Below are 21,416 nucleotides of genomic sequence, written 5' to 3' on the forward strand. Positions count from 1 at the left end.
CTATGTAAAAAAGTTACCAGTTATCCTACAGATAAATCACAATAACTATGTGCTCTTAATCCCTTTTTAAGCAACAGAATTGCTTAAAATACCTTCAGTAGTAGTATCAGCAGAGCAGTTTTAAATTTATAATGAAAAACCCCTCTAAAAGTGAGAAGAAGCTTTAGGTTATCCTGCCTTGACGGATGGTGGCAAGACCTGGAAACCAAGACGCAGTAACTTCTTAAAGCCACTTACACGCAATTGCAACAACATCTATGATTGCACCACAGATTGCTCCAGAAGTTGGTCATGAATGTCGTTGTTCAGCTTCTAGCTGAGCCATTTATCACGTCCACAACTTTCACATCAGATTTTTTCCACAAACGTGCAACTGATGGTAGCCTCTCAAGGCAAAGCCTCTTGGCCACCAACAAAAATCAATCCCCTTCAGTTTGTACAAAACCAGCAATGCACTGTTACAACCTTGCCACAACCATTATCAGAATGACTACATTATTTTAAATTACCATTAATTTCATTTCATCAATTCTCATTATAACCCTTTCATCATTAAAAAGATATATAGTTCTTTATAGCTAGTTGTCACTTTTTGATAATGTAACACAGTGTGCCCTTCCGAATTTGCTCAGAACATGGTGGGTAGGGGTAGTTAAAGAATTTGTAGGTTGTTGCGGTTTTTTTAAAGGTATAGGGAGGGGAAAAAGAAGATGAGTATTAAAGAATACTGAGAAAAATTAAGTCAGTGTTAGCATGTGTTTCAATGCTATAAATATTTTTCATCTGCATGCTTTTTTTAGGAACAACAAAACAAGTAAGAACAAAAAGAGAACAAAACATATGCAGAGTAAGATAAACAAGACACTTGAAACAAGAAATGGTAACATGGATGATGAAGGTGCCGCAGTGACATAAGCCTAAAACAGCTGGGTTTAGCTGTGTTACACTGTACACGCCTTCCCACACACTTACTTATTTTAACTCCTTTAGTTTTGTTCAAGTTTCTCTTTTTTACACATCCCAGTCTGCACTAGACTCAGCAGTGCTTAGCACGGTCTGTTATTAATAGATTTTGTTATAGATTAGGAGCCAGATTTCTAAAGTCTTCGCACTTAATTTCATGCAAACATGAATGTGCCCTTCTTATTCAAGCGAACAGCCATACAGGCACAAATAATTATTTATGTGCACAAGCAACCAGCCGTAGATTTGGCAGTGCTCTTGTCCTTTCTGTGCGTGCCTCCCTCACAGTGCTTTATATCTGAAGTGCTAAATATCTGCTAAACATATAAAATTCTTACAACTTGTATACGTTATGATATATAACTGCACTGATCTGGGAAGTCATAAGCCTGGCACTTTGGATTCTCATGGTATTCTCTTTATCTTGAAGTACACATAGCAGGAGATTTATCGCTGAAAGGATAACAATACAGTGATTTTCTTTGTACATTTTCTTTCCAGTGGTTCCATTACTAGGCTTATGTAATGCACTGTAAATAATTAAGTAGATACCTAACTAATAAGAGGCAGATTGGTTGCTAATGGCCATAGTGCTGTCAACTGCAGTTGGACGCTATACTACAAAAAGGCTAAAGGTAGACCGAAGTCCATCTTGGGACAGGAAGTCTGAAGTATGGTGTTTGGGACAGATATAGCGTCTTTCACAAAACAGAAGCCAAGGACGGAGGAAAGCAGGTTAAACAAAGGAGAGAGGGGAAGAAATCTTCTGTGACTTGTCACTGGCAAGTCCCAATGCTGGAATCAACTGAACTCCAAGATATTTGGGCCATTGCTACAAAAAGAAATTAAACCAGTGTAAACAGTTCTATCCAAATGTAGCAGCAGGACTGATGAAAGAAAATTAAGGCCATCTGATTGTGAAGCTACATCTCAGATCAGGGGCGCAGCCAGCATCCATCAGTTAAAACTCAACTGTTTCTGTATGGTATCTCTGCATACTGTATCCTTCCTAAAAACATGTGAAGGAAAACAGAAAAGATTTGAATTTTTCTCAATTCATCTGCTCTTCAGCAAATCTGTCATACTGGACTAAAGAGCAAGAATCATAATGATTCATCTCACAATGAAAAACAGCTTGAAGTTGGAACTGTTTTCATGCATGTTTTCCCCATATGATCAATGCGTGAGGTCTGTATCTTCTATGCTGGTCCACTGAAAGCTGGTCTTAAATGTTGACATTTTGAAACATTTTTGCATTCTTCTTTTTTCCTTTTCAGTTAGGGCTATCTATGATACACTAGTCCGAGAGTTTTATTCTGTAACTATCTTGTCTAAGAAACACTTAAAATCAAAATCAGAACTGAGGTGCAAATGCAATTAAAATTGACAGCTTAAAAATACAAATAGGCAACTTCTGGTGCAGACTTGAGTCTGCAACACTGCAGCATGTCTGCCCATATATTCCATGGGGGAAAAAAAAAAGAAAATACTACAAGGTAGTTGTCTTAGAGAGGTATTCTTCCAAACCTTATTTCATTTATTAAAAACTCTGATTTTAAGCTCTTGTCTGGTGACCGCTTGTCCCTTTTAATAGCATCACAATTTAAATTAGTTTAATGGATTTGAATTTCTCTTTTAGAGTCTATTTCAATAATGCTTATTCTGCTTTATCATACAAACAGTTACCACTATGCACCAACTTATCTTTAACTCACCGCAATACTGAGACAGTGCTTCACTTGTTCTGTAATTTATAGGTCTGATCACTTCAAGTTTTCTTTCAGGCCTCTCTGAGATTCATGGGCTGTGTACTTCCCCTCAGTACATCACTCCTATTCTGTCAGTCATTGTGCTGGGTCCATGTTCAGAAACATATTGACTAGAGAATTGATCTTTTGACCTGTAACTCACTGAATGGCCTCGCTCCCTTCTATTGAATAGATCTGCAGCAAGCTGCTCTTTGAGGTCAGTTGATTCTGATCTTCTAACCATTTCTAAACATCATTTGGAGGTCACAGAGTGACAGGACCTTCACTTTATTTGTTTCTCTGCCTTGCCACAGAAGGCAGGGGACAGCAGTATGGATTTCACACATTCTTTCAAAAAGGGGACTATGATATTTATTGGCTGTGGTGTAAATTTACCAGGTTAATTTACAGGAGAGAGAGAGAGCAGCAGCAGAAAGTCTAACACAGAAAAATGATCTTTTTTGGAACCGCGAGAAGTCAGTGACAAATTCGCACATAAAAGTACACATGAACAGCCACTAAATGACAAAAAAATGCAAAGTTGAGTATAAAGGTACACATGCTTTTTTGAACAGAGATTTATGTCTCTTCACCAAAACGGAATATGGAAATACATTTTAAATATACATACATTTTACTTTTAAAGAGATTATGGGTTTCTTTTAAAAACAAATTTCTAGAATTAAAGAACACTTCCAAATTATTTTCTCTTAAAATCCTAGACCCTAAAGAGCAAGAACCCACTAGCATAAAATTCTTAACAAAAACTCACTGCAGAAATTGTTAGGTCAGACAGCTTTATTATGCCAGCTCCCACTGGAGCTACAGGTCTCTCAGCTTCTATTCCTGAGTTTGAGTTTGCCACTGGCTAGATGCTGTCACTCCCTATTTATGAGATTAGGTTGATCACTTTACCTCCCAGTTTCATCGTTTTTAAAAAACAAGACCATGGGAATCTAGCTATCCACCATTTCAGCAGAGAGAGAAGGTTGGACAAAACACTTCACAGGCATTTGGCAGCAATAACAGTGTCTGAGGTTTTACCTGAAGCATCTAACGTTAGCACGAGATTGCCAAATTAAAATACAGCATCTCCGACAACAGTTTAGAGGATACAGGACAGGATGTTCCATATTGTTGTCATATTTAGTCAGTGGTAATGCTCCACAGAGCTTCCCAAAATACTGCTCCAGTAAATAAATAATACATTCAGCTCACCAGCATGTTATAGAGACAGACTGATTTGTAGAAAAGGCTGTCGCAACATCATGAAGTCTTACATAGGAACCGGACACGTTTGGAATAGGAAGAAGCAACTTTCATGGCAAAGTTACATGCAAATTAATGGCACATGCAAATAGCCAGGACATGACAAATGCAAAATCATCTGTGCAAGTACACATGTACAGTTCTGAATACCTCAATCTGTGTGAGAATATTGTCTAGTACTACTCCTAACCCAGGTAAAGAACATTTATTGAAGTATGGGGGCAGAGAGCATGTCAGAGTCAGCAATTCCAGGGGAAGGATATTCAGTTAGTGGCCTAGGTAGATCTCCCAATTTGAAAGTTTTAGCTGTGGTGTTGGTGATATTATTCCTTCTTTTCATGCCCCACAAGCCACACAGCATATGTGTTTCAAGATATTGTGCAAACTGTGTCTGGAAAATAATTTTTTATTTGACCAGAAACAGTCCCCTTAAGCCATCTGCCCTGCTGTGTAAGCTAAATATAGTACACGTAACCTTAAAATACATTCAGAAATAATAATCACTGAATACATGGCTGTAGACTGGTATGGTATAGTTATCATGGCTTCAGTGAAATTAGCAGACCTGTGGCCACTTGCAGAATTTCTGGGGCCATGACTGGGAAGTTTATCTGAACAGCTCTAAGTTTTCTTAAGTATACAGAAATTGAAGTTTAATTCATACCTTACAAATGCAAGCAAATATTAGAAATTCTCTCTTGTTAGCTCGTCTGAATTAGAATGTGAACTTTTTAAAATGGTTTATAGAATAATTTCAGTGCAAAAGAAATTTTACTGAAACAAAATTCTACACAAAACCTCTCAGCAGTAACATACATTTTGTAAGTGTTGAGCTAGGAGCTACTTAAACTGGAATATCTATTGATTTCTTTTATTCAATAAATATAACTTAAGTTGTATTTCCACCTAACAGCTCTGTCCAGTAACTCACAAGTACCTTATTTTTAATCTGTCAATGAATTTAGTACTCATGAAAACAAAATACTAATATAGCACTATCTTCATGCAGACAACATGAGAAACAAATCAGAAAATCACCCCACAATCTGGTTAATTCAAACGCAGCTGATCAAAGTCAGCTACATGTCTTAAAATTTTATTATTACTGTAAATGGACACTTCCAAAATGATTTCAATGTGAAAAACAGCAGCATATCTTGCTGTCATAAAAAGACACAATAGCCAAGACAAAAAAAAGTCATTTGAGTTATGTTAATGAGTTTGGGTAGCAGATCGTTTTGCCTCTAAATAGCCTCCTTCTTTGGATTCAGCAGGCTGGTAAACACCATAAACTGAGATTATGTACTGGCTGCTACCACTGTTTAAAAACATGGTTGTTTTAAACAGCCACGATAGTTTGAAAACTATGTGTTTTAGAAAGCTGAAAAGTTAAATTTAACTCAATCATTTGACTTGAAACTTGTAAAAAAGCAGATATGGTTCAACAGTTCAACCTCCAATGGCAGTGAGCTGTTTTGCAAGATTTGTTTCTTCATCACTGCAGCAGAAAAACAAAAATTGAAAGAAAAGGAGAAGTATTGCTTACAGCTAATTATATTTAAGTGAAGTTAAAGATGTCCTTTTTTTCCTAAATGGTATTTTTTTCCAAGAAAAAAGCATACTTAGATTTTATTAACTCAAGAAAAAAAGACATCATAAGAACACGTGGAGTATGACAGTATCAAAAGATTTGTTTCAAAATGTTTCACCAAAACACCTCAATTTCAAGGCTGGCTTTAGGCTTTAGAGTGTTAGAGAACAGCAACCTTAATCCTATTTACCTGTTATATCCACTACAACAAGCAGGACATAAGAGAGAGCGGCACGGAAACACAATTCATGACAATATTAGAAAGCTAGAACTTGCCAAGAATGAAAATACAATGGGCCACATCGTTAAACTCTACTAATATACTTAAACTGGTGTAATCTAGAACAGCAATTAGGTCCCCTAACTTACCCTCTTGATTAGTTTACCCATCCATACCAGTACCCCAGTCAGCAGAGCACAAATGCAACAAAGCAGAGTTTTGTCCTGCTCTTTTTCAGACCTTAAGCTCCACAGAGCCACTCTCAGATTTGTTGTGAGAGGATGTGAATGGTCATGCATAAACTTCTTTTAATATGTGAATTGTTAATGTAGAATATACATAAAACTATTAAACAGTTATAAACACATTAGAATAACAGTGTAGATAAGTAAACAAGCTTACCTCGTGTGGATTGGTGTAGCCCAAAAGCAGATTTGCTGCCTTAATGTCACCATGAACATACTCGTTTTCATGTATATATTCCAAAGTATCCAACTAGGAAAGGATTTAGAACAGAAAAGAAAACATCATCATCATCTCCACTCTGCCCCTAACCCTACTACCAAATATTTCTCACTTAGACAGTGAAATCAAGGGCTACACAGACTGAGCTGACAAATTTGTTTTGAGTTAGAGCACAAAGACTACCCACTCTGTCCACAGGGTCTGTTCCCACCAGGCACATAGCTGATGGCAAATCACAAACAAGCCATACTTTGCCATGAGGTATCCCTGTGTACTACCTACGAGTACCAGCTTCTAAGGTCACAAAGCAAGAATGAAACTAGTACTTTATAAACACCGGAGGAAACATTGAGAATACCAAGCTCTTAAAAAGAACATATTCGATCAGCCCTGAAGGTTTATAATATATTTGATCCTGCCAGTTATTGTACGACCTGCATTTCATGTCACCATGCCCCTGCATCATCATCCTTCTTCAGCTCCTTACTGAGGTACAATAGCTCTAATTGTTATTAAAAAACACGTTTGCACTTGGCAACTCATACAAAGGACAATCTAATCCTGGCTTTTGGAGAGTACAAAGAGCGTTACAAGTTTGTCAATTATGTGACTACGAAAGCCCTTCACTTTTTTTTTCATTATTATTATTCAGGTTAAATGGAAACTTTGGAGGTGTCCAATCTAAACCCCCTCCTTCAAGCAGAACTAATGTGAGTTTGATCAGGTTATACAAAAGATTGTATAGGCAAGTTTTAAAAGTCCCCAAGGACGGACGTTTCACAGCCCTCTAGGAAGCACATTCCAGCGCTAAGATACTCTTTCTGTGAAAACTTTTCCTTTATACCCAGAGTTCCCCTTCCTGCAACTTATGACCATTGTCTCTACTCCATTTGCTGTGCGCCTCTGTTCAGTAATAGTAGTCTGTCACAACACAAATAATATTACAAAGGAGCACGTATACAATCTTCCGTTAGTATGTGCCAGTCTACACACATTTGAAAACAAAACTGCTATTTGCAGACCAGCCTAATCCTGACCTGTACAATCAGTGTATTCAGCAAACACACTGCAAATTTTGCATTCAGGCATGCAATTGTGAACTTTGACAAATATGGATGTCTAATACAATACCCTTCAGACACTGGAAAAAAATCAATACATGTTAAATCATATGAGAATAGGCTTACACATCTCAGTCTAGACACGCATTTTGAAGTTTATGGTCTATGTTTTAACCTATTAGAAGAAAATTTTGGTTTGAGCCCACCAACTTCTGGTCTGCAGGGGGTCTTCATTTTCTACTTAATACTCATTTTTATTTTAAAAAAAAAGATGAAAAATAAGAAAATACATAGCATTTACACATGCTTAATTTTAAACTTGAGCTACCTAAAGGAACCATATTAGAAAGATAATTTTCTAGCTGAACTCAGCAAGTTGGAGACATAGCAATTTCCTCTCTCTCTGTACATACCATTCGTGCCCCAAGTTGCAGAACAGTCTCCTTCTTAAATCTGCTTCCACACTCTTCAAAGATTCTTTGAAGGTCTTCCCCCAGTCTCTCCATGACCATGAATCTATAGCTACCAGGAAATACATAAAAAGGAGGAATCCTTTAAGACAAGACCGCAAGTTTGTGTCAGATTGAAAGGACTTATCTCCATTTTGTTGAAAATGGATCAAGTCAATTTGAGGCTTACTTACAATTCACCTTATTACCTTTTTCCCTTGTACTCAGTCAAGCCTGATCCCCAAAACACTGGAATTCCTAAACACCTTATTTTTTTGAGATCCATCCATTTTCTTACTGTAATGATAATAAAAAGATCACATTGGGTTAAAGGTAGCCAGAGTGTTTCAGGTTTGGTGTGGGGGTTTTTTGTTGTTTTTGTTTTAGCTATCAAGCCAAGACTTTGAATGAAACAAAGAAACAAAAAGGACTTATTAGTCAGTTTGTGTAGCAAACAATTCAGACCATAACTTTACTGTGAAGTTCTCTACATTCTCCAAAACAAGAAGCAGTTTTTTGTTCGAGCAATGTGGTACTTTCTTCCCTTAGAAGGCAGATAAGCAATTACCAATAGCTGAAGAAATAATTCCTTTAGAAGCTCTACTTGATTCAATACAGAATGCTTCAAGCTATCAAAAGTGCTTATGTCTACCAGCAATCTAAGTCACCTGAAGTCTTTAGGACAGTTCCCATGAATAAATCACATCCATGCTTGAGTGTCTGCAGAATCAAGTGCCTTGATTACTACTAAATCCTGTGATGATTACATACACTTAGCTCTGTACATGGAAATAGTTACTAGCAGAAAGATGGTCACCAATTAGTCCAGATAGTACCTCTGTTCTAAGGCTGGCCTCTCTCTGGAGCCCATTCATTGTTGTGCACTCTGAAGTGCGCACATAGTAAAATCTGGCATGCTTCTGGTCTCCCTTCTGATCAGAAAGGACAAGGATGACATCCAAGTAAAGAAACCTATAGCAATCTAAAATTATTGTAACACAAACTAGGATTAGTTCAGTGTATATGAAAGGAGTTGGCTATCAAGCTCTAAAGCAACAGTTCTTATCAGAAGTAAACTCAAACTTGTCCTGAAATCTACCTGAATCAGAACTGATATATTACTTACTGTGCTCTTGTTTTGCAGCCCTCTGGTAAAATTTCAGTTCAGAAAATAAGGGGCCATTTTCAAGATACTCCTATTGAGAAGAAATAAACTTGGTATCATAAAATGCATTAGAAAGACAACAGTTTCTAAAGAAAAGTGCATGAGAAATTCAGAGGGTGAAACCCACTTTTTTTCCCCACCTCCCATATACCATGCCATCTGAAATTTAATTTTAATAAGTAGCTAAAAAGAAAAGTTGTTTGGCAACACATTTTCATAAACAACACAAATTCTTTCAGGAATTATTTAAGATACTATTTTCAGAAATATTGTAGATCAGGTATGTTTAAGTTCATAGTCTGATTTTTCCTTACTAAACTGTTGAGGGCAGTAATCAAGGAAAGGAAAGAATCAAGTCGAGGAAATACTGTGTGTCATGGAAATGCCAAATGTATCCCCAAGCAGGGAAAGGATATCAAGACATGAAAAAAATAGGGAAAAAACCAAAAGCTGCAAGTGTGCAATACAGACCCAATGCTAAAAAAAAGGATAGATAATTAAGAGAAAGAACTGCATACAAGTTAACAATTTAGAAATGAGATCTACACATTACCACTTTAATTACATGTACTGCATCATCTTCTACAGGAACATGAGTTTGAGGGGAAGCTGCAAAATGAGAAAGAGATGGGGATCAAGCTATATGCAACAAAATATAATTGCAAACAAAGATCAAGCTAACATTGCATAAGGTGACCAAAAAAATACACAACAAAGATACCCAATGTTTTGTCTGAATTCCTGCTTTTGAAGGTCAGAGTTTTGCCAAGTTCAAAGAAAAACAAAATGAAGACAACACACACACACACACACACACACGGCAGTTTTAATCAACAAGTACAGAAGCAATTTTAACCCACATTTTCAGAACTCTCTCCCTCGATGCTAATTAAAGAGTAAGCAGGATGTCCCTACTGCACGTTTGCACCACAATGAGGTATTCCATTATAACCGACTATGTCTAAGTCATTCCAGTCAATTGGATAACTGCTGTATTTGGTTGCTGTCAATCCACTGTCGTGACAAAGACACTGCTTAAAAGTTATGACCTACATTATGCCTCTAGACAGGATTGTCTGCTTTCCTCTATTACAAATTAATTTGGCCCCAGAACCTTGATTTCTATTCTGACATTATTTAGACACTGGCCTAAGTTAGGGATAGCACAGCCACCACCTGCCTAAAGGGGAGATGAGGGATTTTGCCTCTTACTGCAAGTAGAGATTTCAAAACAATAATTGACCACATGTGCCAATTACAGCCCAGGAGACAGAACCTCTCTGCACAGACAATGCAATCCTATTTTCTTCTGACCCTGAGAGAACTATCAGTTCTCTCTGATACTCCTGAAGCTACATGGAGCTAGACTGGGATTAAAATTTAATGAGACTAAATCATCTTTTAGAATCATCACTGAAAAAAACTAAAAAGAATACAGTTCCTAGGAAATAAGTGTCCCTTTCAAACTTCTTATAATGATCAAATACCAACAACAGTCCAGGTATGAAACACTTCAACTATCAGCACACACAAAAATAGACTACTTTTATCCGCATAATAAAAATCAAATAAACTTGGATCTAATCAAACCATCCAAGCTTACATTTTTTGATGGTCAGGGCATAAAAATATTTTCACAATGACCAGACTCTTCAGCTGCTATATTCCTTCAATTCTATTCAGCATCTGGGTTGAATCTGGCAGCATACACACCCCAAACACCTGCAGGGTCCCCACTGCCTTCTGCTTGACACTTCCCCATATGAATGCTTCTGTGCTAATAACACATTAAGATAAAATGAACATATCCTAAAACAGTAGCTCTGGAAGGTGTGAACTATCCATAGACTCAGACAAATAGCACTCACACTCAGAATACAATTTAAAACTATCATACAGTCAGGAAGGAAATTTTGGTAAACTTTGTTCTTACCATATTCTTGTACTGAACTGGGAATTAAGGCACAGGTGCTTAAGTCTTTATCTTTCTCTGCCACATGTAGACTATGTGTTAACAGCCGAAGACATTAGTTTAAAGGAACACATCCCATGTGTTGTCATTGTATTCAACAACATCCCATTACCCAAACAGAATTAGATGTGCACCCTTACTGACACAGATCAGAAAAGAACCTGTGTATAAGAAAATGTATTTTAATACCAAGTTACTTAACAGAGGTTTGATGGGTATGGAGAAGTATCAAATTTAAATGTATTTGAACGAGTCTGATCTAACTTCCCTGTAGACATCTTGACATTTTATAAAGAGAGGCCTTATTCATGGTAATCTGGAACAGACAGTAACAGCTGTCAGGGTAATGAAGAAGAGCAATTAACGGGAGGTAGCCCAGCAAAAGGGCCTAACCCCCATGGTTCTTACACCGTGCCGGTGTGGATGCTTTCTGGAGTCACACTGAAAGAACATCCTGAAGAAAAATAAAACCAAAACTAATTGGCAACCGTTACAATGTGAAAAGGGAGAAAAGTCAGACAAAGCTCAACAAGATACAGGAACAGATGCTCCACAAAATAAGTAACATGACATTCAAATCTACAAAAGGAGAAACGGTATCGTTGTTTTTACTGCACATACATGAAACAAGGCGTAACATTCACAATGAATAACACTCTAAACTTCTTACACAGATAATGCTTAGACAATAATTGCATACATACAGATAAGCTGAAGTTGCATATGTACCTTTTGTTACATATTTTTAATCAACCATTCGTATATCAGGGAGCAATATTTTAACCACAGCTTAGAAGTAAGACAGACTATTTTTTGTCCATAAATATACATAAATGGTTTTTAAAAAATTGTCTCATTACTATGTATAGTTACTTAACAGACTGGAAAGGCTCCCAAGGTTTAACAAACAGTCTGATTACATACCTCATAGACCACCACCACATACTCTCCTGCGAGTTTAGCTCATAGTTAATTACTGTATACTCGTAATTAGCCATGTGCTAGCCTCGTTCTGTGTGGCAGCACATGGCTATTTATAATATTACAATCAGTTAAATGCTAGACTGCAGGACAGTAAGCAGAGACCCTGCAGGAGAGCAATGCTGATAGGCAGGAGGTCTCTGATGGCATATAAGTACACACATAGAGTACCAGGAGCACTATATGGTGAGATTATGTTTGCAAAGGACATCTTAAAATAGCATAACAAGTGTGAGAGTTCCCCATTTACAGTTTATATTGCTTTTATCAACTAGAGATGCACAATCTCCTTATGTTTGTGGGGAGGGGTGTTGATGTATGCACACAATCAAAACCATTGTCTGCATAATTGTTAACTGGGAACACTGGCACAAGATGAAGCTGTGTAGGGGGCTGTGGCTGTTTCCATCTCATGCCAAGACGAGTCTCACAAAACATTTGCAAAGGGCAAAGGGCACAGCTCTATTTTCCCTTCCTCCCCTTCATCCCACAATCGCAGCTACCATGCCAGTGAAAAGCATATGAATTTAAATTACACTCTGAAATAAAGTAGTGCACTAAGATTCACATTCTTTGCCACAATTTCCAACTGTTGTGCCTACACAACACAGCAAATAACTTACCTCAAATTAACCCATGTCCAGAATTCCCTAGTTTCACCCAGGCACAGCAGTTATGGCCTTATCATCCACTTTAATCGTGAATTTCATCCATTTTGTTGCTGAGTGCCACAACCTTAATTAATGTAGCTTTCTAAATGTTAATATGACATGGTAACAAAAGAGTGTTTCTGGACTAACTGCTATTTCCTACAATCACGCAGCACAATTGCATGCAGCCTGACAAAGAAACGTGCCAATTCTATTTGCCAGTTCAAACGTGCTTGTTGTAGCTTTAGCAGTTAATTTGTGGCAGTCACATTTGGAATATGGTGAAATATTTTCAATGGCTCTCACAGAACCAGTTTTGTTGACAAAGTTTACACAGTGGAAAAGAAAACAGCATTGATTTGGCAGTTTGAAAAAACATCCCTGCTCCTGTCCACAGCTGGTGTCTTTGCCACTGCTGGATATTTTGAGGATATATTTGTTTGGGAAACAGGAATAAAATTATTTTCAGAAGTACTTGGGTTGCTAGTATTTTATTTTTGCTTTGTTTCATTGGTTAACTAATCCTGAAGAGTGATATTGTCAGATTAGTTTTTTGCAGAAATAAAAACTAACCTCAGAAATACCACACTTTGAAGTTACAGGCTACCTATAAAAAAAGCTGGAAAAATTCTGACCCCGTTTAAGTCAAGCCAAGAGCTGTTAAATTCAATGGCTAGCAAACAGGGGGGAGTGTTGCTCAGAGCATCTAACAATAAAAACCGATCCAAGTTGCAGGAATATAGTTACTAAAAACAAAATGTGCACAAATAAATAAAAAGTAGCATCTGCTATTTAACACACAACTTCAAGTATTTCCTACATACAGAGGGTACTAATGCAAATACTTAAAGGAGAACAAAGCACATTGCTTTCCCGCCCCACCTTCGCAATATCCAATATTTCCCAAGAACTGAAACATGCAGTGCTTGAAGGGTGTTTACAGTCCATTTTTAACATAGCCTAAGGAAGGCCTGCTTCTCTGCTCATATTGTTACTTTAAAGATGCATCATCATTTCCTGGGCAGACTTTTTTCCGAGCAGTGTTTATGAATAGGTTTTTTTTTTTTCTAGATTCTTCTTCTAGGTAGCTTTATGAATTTTATTATACAAATGACATATACACAGCCCTCTGTACCGTGCTTGTGAAACCATCTTCCACAAGACCTAACTAAACTGTTTTCAGTAGAAAATGGTGCTCAACTGCTAAACTGTTTTGCAGATAACTGCAAATGCCTCCAAGTTAAGAACATGCGGTTCTTAACTGTAGGAAATTTCACTATATTTCTTACTCATCTTTCTATGAAACCTTAATCTTGATTCACTAGAACCAAAGTTTTGTATTCCACAGCAATGGAAGCCGCTGTTTGACTTTCAAAGTTAATTACTCTAAGCTGGAACAGGTATGACACATCCTTTAACCCCAGGCAGAAAAGCTATGCATGGTCTGCTCTTACAGCACTCTCAGATGGGAGTCCAGGCCTCTAATATTTAAAACTTGATGCACAAACTGTTTTCTGGCAAGATTCTGCTCCAGCCCATCTGCTAGTCTGACATGATGCCCACTCAGAAGATACTATGCCAGTTTCAGTGGGGTACAGGTGCCAAAGACGGCTGAAGGGAGCGCCCTCCATAAGGCAACAGGTGCCCTATCTTTCATCCAAAGCTCTTCCTGTTACCGTATAACACTGCTCAGAATACATCCTCCACTGAAAAAAAAAAAAAAAAAAAATCAAACCTGCTCTCTTGACTTTCTAGTTTTACTTGGCATGCTAGGGTCTTGGTCCTTGACCAGAACTCTTGCAAGGTAGACTAATGAAGAGCAACACAACGGCTCCCAAATCACAGGTCCATACATATGGAAAAAAACAAAAACCAAACCCCAACACATTATGTGGCAGAACACTAAAGTGTAACAGTAATGATCTCTGCAGACTTTGTAACAGGCTTTAGACTACTGTGTACAAATGAGTTATGCTTTCGAAGTTAAGACTTCTAGCCTACAGAGGACCAAAAAAGAAGAGGGAAGATTCAAGAGGAGGCAGTCACCAGCAAGAACTCGTCAATGCAGGGAGTATTTCCTCCTTAACAGATGGAGCAGGCTGATCCTGTACCATGTGGTCAGGCCTAAGTAACCACCAAGTGGCAAAATCAGGCTAAAGTTAGGATTTAGTTTCCCCATAGGCAGGGTGAAAAATTAGGTAATCTACTTGCTATAACTATATTTATGCAGTTTAATATCAGTGACTAGATAAAAAGAGTCTTTCCTGAAGTGGTGTTTGTCTGCCAGTGAATTTATTTTCACACTAAGGTTCACACCTGCAGGTACAATGAGACCTTTGCTGAAATGCATTTTAACACCTGAAGGTTAAGAAAAATCCATCCCTAACCAGACAGTTACTTGCTAGTGCTATTAATTACAGGGTTTTGCTATTAATATTCTTCTTTGCATTGAGTTCATAAAAATCATGCTGAACATATATCTTTCTGTACCATTTTGACTGCATTTTTAATTCGTTTGCTGCACTATAGTAAATATTTTCAGTGAAGTTAATTTAAGCAACTCTTGAAGTACTTCATTTCTCTAGAACCAATTGCTAAAGCCAGCTTCCTAACGCAAACCAAGGAATGAACAGTATGATAATGACAGAATGTGCTTCCATCAACGCCTCTCTTCCCTGACACATGTACACCCCTGCTCACAGCTATACAAATTATCCATGGAAATTGCTCTTTCTGAAACAGAAACAAACTTCCTTCGCACCTCAGCCTGATTCCCAGAACACCAGGCCTCAGAATATCAATGGCAGGGTGTACTATGGTCCAAGGTTAAAAGCAGAAAAGGCCACCACCACACTTCTTCCCTACCTCTGCCAGCAGCAGAGCTCCCTATGCTGCTGGTATTAAAAGACAATATTCACCCATTTAATCGCCGTTTACTGCTCAAGCAGATATTCTTTGCCTCTTCTTGGAAAATGCGGGGGTGGAGAGAGAAAAAACAAAAGGATAGTGTGCTGGGTATACTGGTGCCAGATCTCCAAGCAGGGCAGAATTATCACCAATTATAGCTTTATCAATATGTACTTTCCCGGGCTTCCCAAAAACAGCAGTCAAACAGCAACACATAAACACCTGCTGCAAAGCCAGCTAGGAAAAATGGTTTCAAAACTCTTAGTTTTCACCTATCACTTACAAAGTTCCATTACAATATACAGGTAGAATACAATTAAAACACATTTACAATGTAATAAATTCTACTGTAAAAGACATCATCTAACAAACATGTGTGTATATAAATATGTATATATAAAAAATAAATATTTTGCAGAACCATCAGTTTCCATGAGAAGAAGCCTGCAAGTAGATAGTACTGTGTAAAGCAGATTTCACCATGACAGTAGAATCTTAACAAAACGTTGTGTGACCTTTTTGCATTTAAATTTTCAGTCCAAATTGTGCGTTAATAGAGTGCTTGCAGCAGGACTAGAGAATGATTTATATAAAGACTGGTGTTAATTACTGGCTGTGATCAGGAAGATAAATGAGAGAATGTAAGGCTCTCAGTGGCACCCTCCTCAACTCTTAATCTTCCAGTGTACTGCCACTGTTCTCCACAGGGCTACAAACTAGCCGTGAGACCAATATGTCACATTCTTCCCCGGTTGTTCTCCATTCTGCTCCCCCTCATCAGAGACAATAGTTCCGGCTGAGGTGCCTGACAGCAAATCAGCACCAGTAACAAAAATAAAGTAAAATAAAACTTCTAACATACAACAGCATAGTTAATTCCAGCTTATGATTCATATTGCTTTTGCTATACAAAAGCAATGCTTGAGAGAACATCTCTAGATGGCTTCTATTGCTTCTGGCAGCAGAGGAAGCTCTCCTCTTCAGAAGAATTGGGAGGGATCGGTATTTGTAAGCCTTCTGCTGCTGGATTTGCTCTGGTCAAGATAAAAATGCAAAGGGAATCCAAGGGAAGGAACAAGTCAACAGAAAAACTGACAAGATGGCACAGACAGGAAAGAGAAAGAATAATTAGAAAACCAGGGAAAAGGTTTGTGAGGCAGAAGAGAACTTGTAGGTAGTGATAACTTTCAGGTACATAGTTAGAATTTTAGAAGCCCTGCACCTGAAGAGACTATTTACATCCTAGGGCTCAGGGCCAGTAAATGGCTTTCAGCAGCTTTGATTTAGTGAACAGAACCTTTCATGGAATGCATCCCTTATAAATATATTTTGCAGAGATACCGTAAAATTTCTCAAGAACATTGTTATAGATTAATGGAGTATGGAGTACTCTTAATGGGAAATTAAGCTATAACAACGCACATCAAAATCTTTACACCGCTACTGTAAAAATACTTATTAAAAGATATAGCCGGCAAGTTAACCTTTACTTTTATAAAAGGGCTGTGCTGTTCACATCTGGCAGGCAGTCGAATCTGTCTCCACTCTCCTGTCTTGCCCACCTCTCTACAGCTCTTTCTGGGTTAGCTTCTCACTGAAAGTTTAGCAGCCCTCTCACATCTTGCTGTGTATGAACTAAAAACTAGTCTGAACAGCACAGAGAAAGAAGGTGCCTCTCAGCACCAAGCATCCGTATCTTACTCTCAAAGGTTCGTCATCTACTTCACTCCCCTTCACTCTCAAAGACAGCTAAACTCTTTTGTAGGATCAAGCCCAAAAAAAGCTACTGAATAGCGTATTTTACATAATATAAACATGTATCAGAGATAAAGAGGTGGCCTAGACAAGAAAGCTTCAGCCAGTGTCAATACTTGGGGATAAATCTTGCCCATTTCCTCATTTAATTGTAGGATGAGCTATAAGGGGAACTACACCTTCAGTTCAGTGCTACATGTAGCATTCGCTACTCCTTCTGAAAGAAGAGATTAAACGAACACAAATACCATTATAAAAGTGGCAGCTGTATTTCTTCAGCTATGCTGTCACTTATGAAAAAAACACAGAAAAGTAATACCAAGGGTCCCAGATTATATTCTCATTCTCAACTAATCCACTGACTGCTTTCCACCTCGGTTCAGTGGGAGCCAAACTGCAACAAACACCACAATATATGAAATCACCTCAATGGTCTGTGTGATCAGGCAGAAAACCAACCAAATCTGCGTGAAGCTGACCGAATCCAACATGCTAATCACCCACAAGGTCCAGTGTGATTTGACTGCAACAGAAAATGACAGAGCTATATTCCAGGTGATTCAGGAACAAATTTTTTGTGGAAAACTGCACCTACTACAACCTTACTTTCTGCACTGCATCCCCAGTTCCTTCAGTCCCTCCTCTCCATTGGAGCCTTCTGCAAGTTTCCATCTTTCTTTCCTTTATCCTTGAATGGCAATATCCAGAGACACCTTAACTTCACTTCTTAGCTCATGCTAAGGTCTACTTTTCTTACGTTAACATCTCATATATGCTCTACGCACAGCATCTCTCAAACGTAACCAACTGATGTTTCAAAGAAGGTCATGAAAAGCTATCAGTACATATCAAAAGGAAAAAGAATGTAAATATTCTAAGTGCACTAGCCTTTGACTCTAACTAACTGTAACTGCAGTTAGTTCAAACCCCAATCATCCCCACTGGTTCAGTCTGCAAAGCAGTTAGGTATGTGTGAACTATACAAATTCCAAAGGAAACCAAACCAGAAACTCCACTACAGAAACCTATCAGATGCAATCCCACTACTAACACCAACGTAAGGATTCAAAACAGTTCCTTCAGACAGCCTCAAACCATGCACTTGGTGAGGAATTCAGTGCAGCAGACCACACCAAATCTAGTCCAAAGTGAAACAAACTCTCAGGTTACATATAAGGTATACGTAGGGCCATAGCCACCAACTGTTGCCATTTACTCATTCACTTCTGTTACACCAAACTACTTACAAACATATACACAGCCTTCATTTTCTCCAGGTTTTTCAGTGACTGTTTACTTTGCAGAAAAGCAGAAGCAGTAGCATTTTAGTTGTTACTGAAATATTTTTTGGTTCATTTACACAGGCAGTCAGTGGAACAAAGTGCACTTTCCTCTTCTTTCTAAAAGCCAGTTAACACCTTTTCCCACCCCCTAGAAAGTTTCTCCACTCAAACCTGAAGTCTAGATGCAACTTAAGTCCAGATGCACAAGTAAAATTGTCCACCCTCCTGTAGTTTACAGCCGTACGTTAATAGCTGGAAGAACAGTACAACTGGGCAACCACTTTAGAGAAGCAACATCTGACCACATATGGGACCATCACACCATGAAATAAAATATGAGTCTTCAGTTGCCATTCAGTTCTTTGTGACTAACCATAATGGACACAAGGAGGAAAAAAAGAGGGAAAGGAAGAACACTTCAGTGCAATATAAAACGTTCCTGAACAGCTGAAAGCAGACAAGCACCATGAGATAGCCAGACAGATGTAACAAAGATCACAGTAAATCTGTCACCAAGAGACCAGTAGCACACAAGTGCTACATTTATGTCTGCAAATACGAAAACAGCAAACATGCTAACCCTTCTATAGAAAACGCACACTTTTTCTCTCTACAGCAGGTGCCTGATGCTACAGTTTGACACCGATGCACAACTCCTCCACCTCCATGAAACCACACTGAATCTAGCACAGCTCTGCAGATTTGAAAGGAGTTACTAAAGACAAAAGAATTGAGAAGGCGCATGACATATGATGCCTGTTCTAATGAAAACTTGTCACATTATAAAAATCTGGAAATCACACTAAGTGGAAAGCTCATGCTGCATAACAGTGTATTAACAGATTATTTTCTGACAAATCATTCAATATGAAGGAAACATTAAGACATCAACTGAAAAAATCCAAGAGTGGGCAGCAATCAAAACTGTATTTTCCATGGCAGAAACACACAAAAAGGAAACGCTTAAAAAAAAAGGTATAGCCGATTTATGCATAAAAGGAAGTGGATTTATGCATAGGAGTGACTTGCTTATCAAGTTTTAAACATTAATACTCCAAATAGAGACTTAACATACCTCTAACTTAAAAAAATCATGTTTGGCTCCAGGCACAATATACTAAACTGCTTCTAGATAATTCTTTACTGCTATCTTAATACAAGCTCAATTTAGTCCCTAACAGCCACTGTGGACTAGTTTGCCTGTATATGTTTGCTGTGCCAAAAAAAAAAAAAACAAACCAAACAAACTCATAATATTGCCTTGAAAACATTATTTGCTCTTTCATAGAGATCAGCAATAGTAACATACATTATATCCTCTCCAGTGACCCAGAATGCTTTACAAACTACCTTTCAGAACCATTCATTCCTTATAAAACACAGACTGAGTGAAATGCAGCAGCTTCTTCTGAAGAAAATACAGAAACATATCTAGGCTAGAGCAAATAAAGAACAGCATTTCCACCCCTGGTGAAAGACTTTAATTCAGAGGCAACACCCAGCTAACTACTGTTACTGTTATGTTTCTGGGATGAAAATTGACTTAGTCTTGGCCAGAAGATAACATTTCCAATATCTGGAAACCCAGAGCGCTCCAGAGCACAAGACTGGCATTAAGTCCAAAGTGGCAGCTCACAACAGCATCGCATTACTTTGAAGAGCATCGCCTGGCAGTGCTCTTCAGTAGTCTGACAGCAGCAGCAGCTTGCCTACTCCACACAAGCTCCATTAAAAAGTGCACTAGAAGCCAGCAAACTGGGCTGGCGAGCCCGCGGAGAACACGCTGCACCATCAGCAACACTTTGAACAACAAGGTCGCCTAACAGGGCGCTGCAAACGTCAGAAAACCACACTTCAACACAGAAGACCATCAGCATGTAAACAACAGTAACTTTTTAAACCCATTCTGTCTTATTCATGTCAGAAAGTTACAAAGCAATTTGCAAGTCACCCTTCTAATCACCACCACTATTTTACCTAAATAGATCAAGCCAAATCCTCCCTGGCCGATCTGACCGCCCAGCCTCCAGACTTTTCCTTCGGTGTCTTTCAGGATCATGTCTCTTGGGAGCGGAACTGGCAGCTTGCCTCTGCCGCGATCCTTAGGCAGCATTGCACCTTGGGGGAGAGGGGGGGGGGATGAAAGAAAAAGTTGACTTTTGTCAGAACAATATCCCTTGATGTCCTTTGCCCAACAGGCACCAAGGAGGGGGCCTACTCTCCGCGGCCTCCCCGGGCGATCCCACTCAGGGCGGCGGCCGGGCGCCGGGAGGCTCCTCCCCACCTCAGGGCCTTTCCACTTGAGCAGCAGGCCGGGGCGGCTCACTCGCAGCGGCCTCCCCTCCAACGGCCGACGGGACGGGGGTAGTAAAGTGGCCCGCGCTCCGCCCCACCGCCCGCTCCCCCCACACCCACCTCCGCAGGGTCCTCGCGGCCTTCCCCCAGCGCCGGCCGCAAACTTCCCAGCCGCCAACCTGCCGCAGGCCGGGCCCAGGCGGCAAGCGCTCGCCCGCAGCAGGAGGAGACGGCGGCAGGCTGCCGTCTTCCCGCGGGAAATCCCGGGGCGGGGAACGGCCTGGCCAGCCCCGGCCGGGGCGCTGACTCTGCCCGCCCTGCCTCGCCGCCGGCGGGGCGGGACTCCCTCAGCCGCCCGGCTCCCCTTAGCGAGGCGGTGCCCGGCGGGAAGGGGGAAAAACGTCGCGCGCGGTTTCCCGCTTCCCCGCATCCCGCTCGCGGAGCGCTCCCGCCTGAGGCGCCGGCATTTCGCTTCAGGGGGAAACGGGGAAGTTAGATGGCGCACCTGACCCCACCTGGGCCCCAGTCGCTTCGGAGCTCCCTCTTTTTAAGCTGCACATCACAAGTGAGGATTTTTTTTTTTTTTTTCTTAGAGTGCTTTGGTACATGTAGGAGTAGTTGATAAGACTGTTCCCTGCCTGA

The 21,416-nt window shown here is 39.4% G+C and overlaps 1 protein-coding gene across 5 annotated transcripts in view; it reads right to left on the reverse strand.

Moving 5' to 3' along the window:
* Positions 1-21,125, reverse strand: part of VRK2 (VRK serine/threonine kinase 2) — a 46,611-nt gene extending 25,486 nt beyond the window's left edge. For 2 of the 5 annotated variants that reach the window (XR_012774953.1, XR_012774954.1), the window contains exons 1-7: positions 20,895-21,125; positions 20,457-20,597; positions 9,485-9,540; positions 8,893-8,962; positions 7,976-8,063; positions 7,731-7,839; positions 6,194-6,286 (exon numbers count right to left, since the gene is read on the reverse strand). Coding sequence is in view for 3 of the 5 variants with exons in the window: in XM_075496980.1 (XP_075353095.1) it covers positions 6,194-6,286; positions 7,731-7,839; positions 7,976-8,063; positions 8,893-8,962; positions 9,485-9,540; positions 20,457-20,592 (552 nt within the window). In the remaining 2 variants the exon portion in view is untranslated. The remainder of the gene's footprint in view (positions 1-6,193; positions 6,287-7,730; positions 7,840-7,975; positions 8,064-8,892; positions 8,963-9,484; positions 9,541-20,456; positions 20,598-20,894) is intronic. The other 3 variants (XM_075496980.1, XM_075496979.1, XM_075496978.1) reach the window with 2 other exon arrangements.
* Positions 21,126-21,416: the final 291 nt, after the last annotated feature.

This window comes from Mycteria americana, chromosome 3 (assembly GCF_035582795.1).
Source record: "Mycteria americana isolate JAX WOST 10 ecotype Jacksonville Zoo and Gardens chromosome 3, USCA_MyAme_1.0, whole genome shotgun sequence".
Taxonomy (NCBI): Eukaryota; Metazoa; Chordata; class Aves; order Ciconiiformes; family Ciconiidae; genus Mycteria; species Mycteria americana.